General features: G+C 37.3%; 1 protein-coding gene across 1 annotated transcript in view; it reads left to right on the plus strand.

Annotated features, from left to right (window-relative positions):
* LOC107693063 (protein FAM184A-like) overlaps window positions 1-10,738 on the plus strand; it is a 37,393-nt gene that overhangs the window by 1,573 nt on the left and 25,082 nt on the right. Inside the window, exons 2-5 of the mRNA XM_016492310.1 lie at window positions 1,219-1,474; window positions 5,599-6,453; window positions 9,325-9,460; window positions 9,720-9,901. Of these exons, the coding sequence (XP_016347796.1) occupies window positions 1,219-1,474; window positions 5,599-6,453; window positions 9,325-9,460; window positions 9,720-9,901 (1,429 nt within the window). The remainder of the gene's footprint in view (window positions 1-1,218; window positions 1,475-5,598; window positions 6,454-9,324; window positions 9,461-9,719; window positions 9,902-10,738) is intronic.

The following is a 10,738-nucleotide window of genomic DNA, read 5'->3' on the forward strand; positions in this document are numbered from 1 at the left end:
CTCTCTCTGTGTGTGTGTGTGTGTGTGTGTGTGTGTGTGTGTGTGTGTGTGTGTGTGTGTGTGTGTGTGTGAGAAATAATACATTAATAATTAATATAATTTATATAGTATGTGTATAGATACATACATATAATGAGTCTTAGATCATTGTTGTGCAAATGTTTTCAGTATTTTAATCAAATAAAATATATTAAGACCATAATAAAGAGAATATACTCCATATACACTATAATATAATATAATCATATTGTCAGATAAATGTATATAAAACGACAAAAACAAATAATTATAAATATTAAAATATATACTATATATACATATATAATATTAATTTTACACACACACACATTTAACGAGTCTCAGTTCATTAATGTAGTCAAGATAAGTCAAAACAATTACATAGCCTAGTTAAAAACAAACATGAGTTGTATTAATCAGATACATTTATATAAAAATGTTAATAAAAGAATAAAGTCTACACATACCAGAATTTTATATTTGGATATATTATATATTAATATAAAATACGTTGTGTAATATTATTGCCTGTATACACACAACTATACAATACTCAAATACACCAGAATATTATATTTATAATATTACTACGTGTACTGCGTTAAGCTAGCTGAGACTTGTTATAGCACTTGTGTATCATTGCTCTTGTGTTGATTTTGATTGCTTCCATTGTCCTCATTTGTAAGACGCTTTGGATAAAAACGTCTGTTAAATGACTAAATGTAAATGTAAAATTATATCATACAAATATAAAATATATTATATTATTGCCTGTATACACACAACTAACAACGCATCACTCCTAACATGAGCAAACTACACTTGTTGGTGCTCTTTGTTTTGTCTATAATTCATAGGCCCGTTTGTATTTACATCACGTATCTGCAGCAGAAAAGCAATGTGAGGTAACCGTACAGCTCTGACGTCATTTACAACTCTCTCTCCTCGCGCAGCATCCGCCACAGTGCGTGAATGTGATGATGCTCGAATGTTACATTTTAGCGCTCAGTTAGTTCATTGTCATTCGGTTCCCGCCACTGATGACTGACTGATGTAGACCAATAACAACCACATCTGTCACGTAGCGCTAATATCAGACGCTAAGAATATTGATTGTGTGGAGAGTCAGGTGAACAGTCGCTGCTCGACACGTATAGAGAAACAGCATGATGGGTTTACATGAATTCATATGGATGACAGGTATACTGATGGCGCAGGATCATCCTTAACCTGTTTGGGATCGTGGCAGTACGTGAAGATGGCGACGGGGACGGGCTGGCAGCCGCCGTACAGCGCTGCTCCGGGCATCAATCCTCCCGCCGCTGCTTCTGCTTCTGGATCAGGCACCAGTCCGTCCTCCACATCCAGCCATTTACTCTACGAATCTGCGCTGACCATGGAATACACTCAAGATCTGCACCTGAAGATGAGTAAAAAAATATCACAGCTCACCAAGGTAGGTAATAGCACATTGCTTATATTTTGATAACAGTATCTCAACTTTAATATGAATACACTGTAAGCAGGATTCTGCATGATGTTTAATCCTTATCCCCCATAGAGATGATGCCCTACATATTGCAATTTTTGCACCGCAGTGTTTTTTTTTCCCCTGCAAAAATCTGTTTATAAGGTTTGCAAGACGCATTTAATCTGTGATTAATTTCTGCAAAAATAATTCAGCAAGGCATCTTACATAACGAGACTCTAATGCAGAAATAATCAGTCTAGTTTATTAACATCCACATTTATCAAAAGTGCATATGCCTTATTAGTTTTTACCTCTGATTTCATTTAGTTGTGTAATTTATGCCCAACACGAGAGCAATCTTTGCTTTGGATTCAAGATTGCGTATTCACTGTTTTTATGTTTAGTGTCCCAGACCTAGATGTGTGAAAACAATAACAATATTTAACCTCTTAATTTCCCTTTCAGATGCTTTTAATATGTTCTTTCAATGTAAACAAAATCCAACAGACAGAATTATTTTAAGATTTTACCAAAAAGTAGGCATGCATTTCACAGAAATGTGACTGGTATTCATTCTAGTATTCTAGTAGTGTTTCTGCCTGGGGTCTGTTTAAACACAACAAAAACACATTGCAAAAAAAAAAAATATATATATTAAATGAAATAAACTATACTGTGTAAACCAGGGTTATTACAGATATTATACTACAGTATTGTAGTAAACCATAAAAAGGTCACAAATAAAATACATATTAACTGAAATAAATGTAAATATAAAAACTATATTGATATATTAAAAAAAGTCAAAAACACAACAAAATTACTAAAATTTAACTAAAATTAAAATGAGAACATATAAAAAAAATTTTTTTTCAAAATATTAATAAAATTACAATAGTATCTCAGTTGTACTAAACTAACACTGGTGTGCACTGTGCACTAATCAGAAGATATGAAATTTATGAGACCCCATATGAAGTAATGCAATGTATTTTGGAGCATGTTATGAAGTTGAAATTGTGTTTGTATGTTCTCATAAGATTATCTTAAGTCATTGAGTATAAACATGATAATTAAATGGTAGGTATGTTTTCAAGCTATTAAAGTACCCTTGAGGTTTCTCAGACTCTAGCCAAATAATTTATTTAAATTCACATCTAATCCATTTCTTCGATATGGTAAGAAAAGCTTTGTTCAGGAAAATCCAGTTTTATGGGTCTGAAACTGGCATGGACTGCATTAATACACTAATTAAACTAGGTAGAGCTAATTTGCATAATTACAGTTGTGCAGAATAGGGCGTCCTGACTCCTTACAGTATGTTAATAACATGGATGCGACAGAAATGAATCAATTAAAGATGAAAAGGAGAACAGCAGCGTGAGAACAGCAAGTGAAGGCTGTTACGGAGCTGACGAGACAAGAGGCGTGCGGATCCATGCAAAGCTTTTAATCTAGAACAAAGTCAAAACAAGCAAGGGTCAGATAATGGCAAATGCATATAGAGGGCAAGACACAAGAGTAGTCCAGTGAGCGGGCGTGGTCAATCTCCGGCAAACAATGTCCAAACAGGGTATTCCAAAGGGTTAATACGATACACAGGCTATGGTTCAGGCGAGGGGCAAACAGTATTCGAACAGGGCAAGACGAGAGGGATAAACCAGGACAAGCAAAAATCGGGAAACAGGCAAACAGGAAACTAGACGAGACTAGACTAGACTAGACAACTATAACAAACTAGGAACTGGCTCTGCAAAGTAGATATCGACTAGGGTAGCGATATACGCTTACAATACTCGGCAGTGAGAGAGAGGAAGTCCATGGCTTATGTAGCATGTCTGATTGGATTCAGCTGTGTGTGTGTAATCAGTGCATTCAGCTGTGTGTGTGTAATCATTGCAATGGATGATGGGAACTGTAGTCCGGGTGAAGTGCAACAGTAGTGTGGTGCAAGAGTCCATAGTAGTGAGCGGGTGATCTCAGGTAATGAGCGAACGGAAGTGCATGGACCGGATTCGTGACAAAGGCGGCTTGCTTTGATGTGCAACTCTTAAGTACAACGAAAGCGAGTCATGATTATGAAATGCTTGGCTGGAAAAACTCTTGGCTCCAAAAGGAAATTTTTAATATTGACTCTTGTTTATTAAATCAAGAGTTTGGTCCAGATCAGAAAGAGTTTTATAGAAATACAAGGAATTTGATTTGGTTTACAGGAGCTTTGAGCGCTCTAAATATATATTATGTATGCAAGAAGATGCATAAAGAAGAAGATGCATAACTTCTAGTCTAAAAATATGCATTTAAATATTTGTTCAAGGGTGTGCAAAGTGGATATAGTGTATTGAAACAGCATAAAAATGAATATATGCTTGCATAATGTACATCTTTATTGCCTAATAATGCTTAAGAGAATATTGCACTATATTGAAAGGGCCAGTGGAAAGAAACTGTTTTGGTTGCCAGTGCTCTGTGATGCCTGCCAGAGGTGAAAAGAGGTTGTGTCCTTGGTCTGATGGATCCATAATGATTTTTCCTCCCTTTTATGTTGCTTTTTTCCTTTCGTTGCAGTTTTCTTATATGTCTGATTTGGTGGCTGAACCAAACCAGACAGTTATAGACTGTCCCAGATGGACACATGTGGCTTGGAGGAGTATTTCTTGGCTTTAAGCAAGACACTATGGGCAAAACCATTGTTTTTGTCATGCATTGAGATTTTATGTTATTTTGCTTCCATAACTTGACTGCTTTCGGGCTAGTGGAAAGAAAACATCCAAAATAAACATTTAAGTGTTTATTTTATGATATTTGATCTGTTTGCATCAGTGGATTTCAAATACAATGGTTACACTTTAGAACGGAACACACATTCACTATTAACTAAGAGTTTTCCTTTGATAAACTGCTAATTTGCTGCTTATTAATAGTTAGTTAGGTTGCTGTTAGGTTTAGGTAGGATTAAGAGATCTAAAATATGGTCATGCAGAATAATGCATTAAAATGTGCTTTATAAGTACTAATAAACAGCCAATATGCTAGTAATATGCATGCTAATAAGCAACTAGTTAATAGTGAGAACTGGTCCTTAAAATAAAGTGTTACCAATAGAATACATATGCCATTTTCTCAAAATGATTTTTTTCTTGCACTTTTCATGCACTGAGCTATAAATCTCCACTTCAGCAGCTTTTACATACAACAAATTTTCCAATTTTATTCCTGTCTACATTCTGGAGGTGTTCAGAGGGGTTTGTTTATATATCATTCACCTAATAATTATGTATTTTTTTTACAGCTGTTGACAGCTTTTTCTGATTTACAGTTTTTACTGAGGGGTTTATTCATATATCAAATACCCCTGTGTATTTAACACTGTCTACAAAATAAAACAAGAATTTTGAACCTGGCTTTATCCAGTATTCACATTTCTGTTCTGGAAATATATGCAAATCAATGCATATTGAATTAGACAATGCCTTATTTGCATATTTAAACATTATATTTCCAACTACTTGTAATACAAAACAATTGTGTTAATTAATTGTGAGTAATCAACTGCGGAAAGTATCATTTACTCGCCCTCATGTACTTCCAAACCTGCATGTCCGCTCTGGAACACAATAGAAGATATTTTAATGATTGCTTCTACTGTTTTATATACAATGGACGTCAATGGGGTCAAATTTCATTGACAAATAAAACACTGAGAAATTTTTCAAAATATCTTTTTTGTGTGTGTGTGTGTGTGTGTGTGTGTGTGTTCCACAGAAGAAATTAAGGTCTGGTCTCCATACCATACCTTGCTGCCATGTGTTGCCTTGTGATTGGATCTGCCAATACTTAATATAATGAACTTTAAAGTTTTAAAATGACTCATAAGTGGATTATTCCATGTGAAAGAATCTCAGAAATCTTACTACAGCTGCTGTTTTCAGTAAACATGAAGACCGATCGCATAATCACAGATTTTAAGGGTGCTGACATCTGAGTTAATCACAGATATTTAGAGGGAATGAAATGAAAGACAGACAGGCTGTCTAGAAATGATGTGACGTTTCCAATTTTCTGCAGCTGTATAAAAACTGATTCTTCATCATCCATGTTTCTCACAGGTCATTTATGCCCTCAACACAAAAAACGACGAGCACGAAGATGCCATCCAATCTCTGAAGGAGGCCCACGATGAGGAGGTTCAGCACATCATGACAGAGGCTCGGGAGAAGATCCTTCACTACAAGAGCAAGATCAGGGACGAGGCTGACCTGAAACGGCGCCTGCAGTCCCTGGAGGAATCCGTGGAGCTGCACGAACACATGAAGTGCCAAGCGCTGGCCGAGTTCGAGATGTACCGGCAGCGCGTGGAGGACACACAGCTGTGCATGGAGGCCCAACACACACAACGCGTGGTCTCCATGTCACGTGAAGTGGAGGAGATGCGGCACGAGTTCGAAGAGAAGCTACACTCCTTCAGTAAGGTGCAAGCCCAGTTTGAACAGGAGAAACGGCAGGCATTGGAGGAGCTCAAGTCGGTCCACCGACAGGAAGTCCAGGAGCTACTGCAAAGCCAGCAGAACCAGAGTGCGTCCTCCAGCCTGGAACAGGAGAAACTGGCCGAGCTGCACAGTACGGAGCTGGAGTCGCTCATGGAGCGCGTGGAGGAGCTGATGCAGGACAAAGTCCGACTGGTGGAGGAATACGAGGCCAAGATGTCCAAGGCTCAAGGGTTCTATGAACGCGAGCTGGAGGCCATGAGGCGAACGCAGCAGCTCACCACAGAGAACTTGCTGGCCTGGAAGAGGACGGAGGTGGAACTGAGGAAGGAGTTTCAGGTGCAGGAGTCAGCTCTTCAGAGGACCCTTTGTAAACTCCGTGCTGAACTCCACAGAGCTCAGGACGAGGCGCGAGAAAGCAGGGACAAGACCAACAGACTGCAGGCATCTCTTAACAATGCAGAAGTCACAATTAAGGTAATGATTTGAACATTTTCAGTACATGGAGATTCATTGAAGGGTGTTGCTTCAACTTTAGACACTTTTATTAGGTTGATTATTAAAACTGTCAGAACTTTTTTATTTCTGTTATGTTACAGTCATATTGAAAATGTCTTGGAAATGTCTACATAATTTAATTTTATTACATTTAATATACCTTTTATTGTTTTACCCTTTTCCCAGACACAGAATTTCAATCTTACTATGGAAATCTGTCATAAGTATTACACATTCTTAATATCTATAATCTAAACAATAAGCAAAGTAAACCATTTCAGTGTACACTACCATTCAAAAGTTTGTGGTCGGTAAGATTCTTTTATGGTTTTGAAAGAAATCATTATACTCACCAAGGCTTCATTTATTTAATTAAAATAATAATATTGTGAAATAATAACATTTTTAAAAACTGTTTTCTATTTTAAACTGCAATTTATTCCTGTGATGGCAAAGCTGAAATTTCAGCAAATTATTAGTATTTTTTATCAAAAGTGCCCTTGTCTACAAGAAGAAGAAATGTCATGAGACAAAGTATGCACGAGTTCGAAGAGAAGCTACACTCCTTCAGTAAGGTGCAAGCCCAGTTTGAACAGGAGAAACGGCAGGCATTGGAGGAGCTCAAGTCGGTCCACCGACAGGAAGTCCAGGAGCTACTGCAAAGCCAGCAGAACCAGAGTGCGTCCTCCAGCCTGGAACAGGAGAAACTGGCCGAGCTGCACAGTACGGAGCTGGAGTCGCTCATGGAGCGCGTGGAGGAGCTGATGCAGGACAAAGTCCGACTGGTGGAGGAATACGAGGCCAAGATGTCCAAGGCTCAAGGGTTCTATGAACGCGAGCTGGAGGCCATGAGGCGAACGCAGCAGCTCACCACAGAGAACTTGCTGGCCTGGAAGAGGACGGAGGTGGAACTGAGGAAGGAGTTTCAGGTGCAGGAGTCAGCTCTTCAGAGGACCCTTTGTAAACTCCGTGCTGAACTCCACAGAGCTCAGGACGAGGCGCGAGAAAGCAGGGACAAGACCAACAGACTGCAGGCATCTCTTAACAATGCAGAAGTCACAATTAAGGTAATGATTTGAACATTTTCAGTACATGGAGATTCATTGAAGGGTGTTGCTTCAACTTTAGACACTTTTATTAGGTTGATTATTAAAACTGTCAGAACTTTTTTATTTCTGTTATGTTACAGTCATATTGAAAATGTCTTGGAAATGTCTACATAATTTAATTTTATTACATTTAATATACCTTTTATTGTTTTACCCTTTTCCCAGACACAGAATTTCAATCTTACTATGGAAATCTGTCATAAGTATTACACATTCTTAATATCTATAATCTAAACAATAAGCAAAGTAAACCATTTCAGTGTACACTACCATTCAAAAGTTTGTGGTCGGTAAGATTCTTTTATGGTTTTGAAAGAAATCATTATACTCACCAAGGCTTCATTTATTTAATTAAAATAATAATATTGTGAAATAATAACATTTTTAAAAACTGTTTTCTATTTTAAACTGCAATTTATTCCTGTGATGGCAAAGCTGAAATTTCAGCAAATTATTAGTATTTTTTATCAAAAGTGCCCTTGTCTACAAGAAGAAGAAATGTCATGAGACAAAGTATGAAAATGTGATGGATAAAAAAAAAAAAAAAAGATATTGTGCATTTCCAAACTGCAATTTCACAAAAAGTGTGAAATTAATATTTAACTGTGTTTATTTGGAATATATAGAATTCTAGCTATTAGCGTTAGTAAGACAAGAGAGGCAGTTTATGTATTTCGATATGTTTAAAATGTGATGTGATTTCCATTACAGAATGCTTTTGAACACACTACGTAGTCTGAGATGTGTTGGAAATTAGGCAGTTATGAAAATATTTGTGATGGTTCAGAATTCTGACAGAATTCTCCTGTGATGCATGTATGTACATTGTTCCTGGGCAAATTGCATCAGTGTATATGTGTAAAAAGTGTGTTTAGAGTACATAGTTCCAAAATAAGCCATAGCTGAAGAAACACAAAATGTCTTTGGTACTTACAATTTACAGTAAATAATGATATGAAGTAAAGATCATTGAGATGAGTTTGTAAGTTTTGATGCTCAACCCTCTACGGACACCTTGGCAATTGAATCGTTTCTAATCGTGAATTAGTTTTTTGGTCATTCAGTGTTTCTGTAAAACAAAATTGGGAAAAAAACTCAAAAATACCGATAAGATAATGATACGAATTCTACTAATAAGAACAATATAAAACGCACTAAGGATTAATGAGCTGCTGGATTCATGAATATTAATCAGGTTGTGTGCGTTCGCGCGAACTGATTTGCTGAAATCAAATCAAAAACAATGAGATTGCCGTTTGCGCATTAGTTCCGCCCACTACCGAAGAAAGCGGCAGTTCTAAAAAGCTGAAGAATTCCAAAGGAACGCTGTTATTTTGACAGGAAAATGCAACAAAGAATATCGTTTACATGTAGCGCGTCAATTCTCTCTCTCTCTCTCTCTGCGTGTGTGTGAGACAAAGCAACGGCGAGATGTGCGCTTTCACACTAGAGTTTACGGTACGTTAAATACAGGTGCGCTGCGCATCCATTCAGATGAACTGAAAAATATCACAGATCAGTTTACGGAGAGTGAAACTCTGAAGCGCTCAGTCAGAGAGTGTTCGGCGAGTGAAAATATTAAAAATTATACTTAGCTTCCAACTCACACACTGGCGAGTAAAATCTGAGAATTGATTAGCCATTGGCTAATATTAGACATCATTTAGTCGCCCAGAGTGAAGATTTATGCTTTCTAAAAATAATAGTGCATCTCAAAAAAGAAATTTTTTCCCATTTACAGGAGTTACACAAGCAGCTGGAAGAGGCCATACAGGATGGAGAGATTTGGGTGATGCAGCTGAAAGATACAGAATATGAGCTGGAGGGAAGCAGAGATCGAGTTCAGCAGCAGGCCAATGAAATCCTTCACAAAGCCAGTGAGAATAATGTCTTGACCAAATTACATTTTTTTCAGCATATGACACTGAATCACTCCAGCTGCAGTGTGAGAGTTTTTTTTAGAGAGGTTACAGTTATGTGATAGCTTGACAGAGATGGATTTAACTCTGAATTTACACTGAATTCTACATAGTTTTTGTGTTTGCGATTGACTCCTTCATGTTCACAAATAATATACCATATTTATTTTTTGAGGGAGCGTTAATCTAACAAAACACCCATGTATTTAATTAACAGGTCAGATAGGCTCTCTTCAAGCAACCCAAATGAGCCACGAGGCCACTATCAGGGATCTGGGCTCCGAGCAGAACCGCCTGAAGGAGAAGATCCTACAGCTGGAGGAGGAGAGAGAAAGACTTCAGAAACAGATTCAAACACTGGAAGAACAACAGCATCAGAAGATCCTCAACTTGGAGAAGGTCAATCATTTTTCACCTTTTCTTTTTTCTTAAAGGTCCCATGGCATGAAAATGTCACTTTATGAGGATTTTTAACATTAATATGAGTTCCCCTAGCCTGCCTATGGTCCCCCAGTGGCTAGAAATGGCGATAGGTGTAAACCGAGCCCTGGGTATCCTGCTTCTCCTTTGAGAAAATGAAAGCTCAGATGGCCCAATCCGGAATCTTCCCTTTATGTCGTCATACGGGGAAAGGTTACCTCCCCTTTCTCTGCTTTGCCCGCCCAGAGAATTTGGCCCGCCCAATAAAAGCATCTAAAAAGCAGCATGTCATGGGACCTTTAAAATAGGCAGACGGGAGGTAGGACTAAAAACCTGTTTGGAAGCAATTATTGATTTTGCAAGTGTTGCAATACTTTTATTACATAAATGCTGTTCTTCTGATTTTTCCTGAATCCTGAAAAAAATTATCACCATTTCCACAAAAATATAAAACAGCACAACTGTTTTGAACACTGATAATAATAAGAAATGTTTCTTAAGCAACAAATCAGCATATTAGAATGACTTCTGAAGGATCGTGTGAAACTGAAAACTGGAGTAATGGCTGCTGAAAATTCAGCTTTGCATCACAGGAATAAATGAGTTTTTAAAATATAATAACATTCCACATATACTTCTACTGTAAGTGCTTTACTGCAACAGAAGTTTTAGCTTGCTTTAAAAAAAAAACAAGGGGCATGTCAAACTAAGCTGTCGATTTAAAAAAACAAAACAAAAAAAAACATATTTACATTTAAATCTTAAATTGTATCAAACCCTGAACATTCCTTTAAGGTCCTTTTGCGAACACATATA

Source organism: Sinocyclocheilus anshuiensis, unplaced genomic scaffold (genome assembly GCF_001515605.1).
Source record: "Sinocyclocheilus anshuiensis isolate Anshui unplaced genomic scaffold, SAMN03320099.WGS_v1.1 scaffold222, whole genome shotgun sequence".
In the NCBI taxonomy this organism is placed as follows: Eukaryota; Metazoa; Chordata; class Actinopteri; order Cypriniformes; family Cyprinidae; genus Sinocyclocheilus; species Sinocyclocheilus anshuiensis.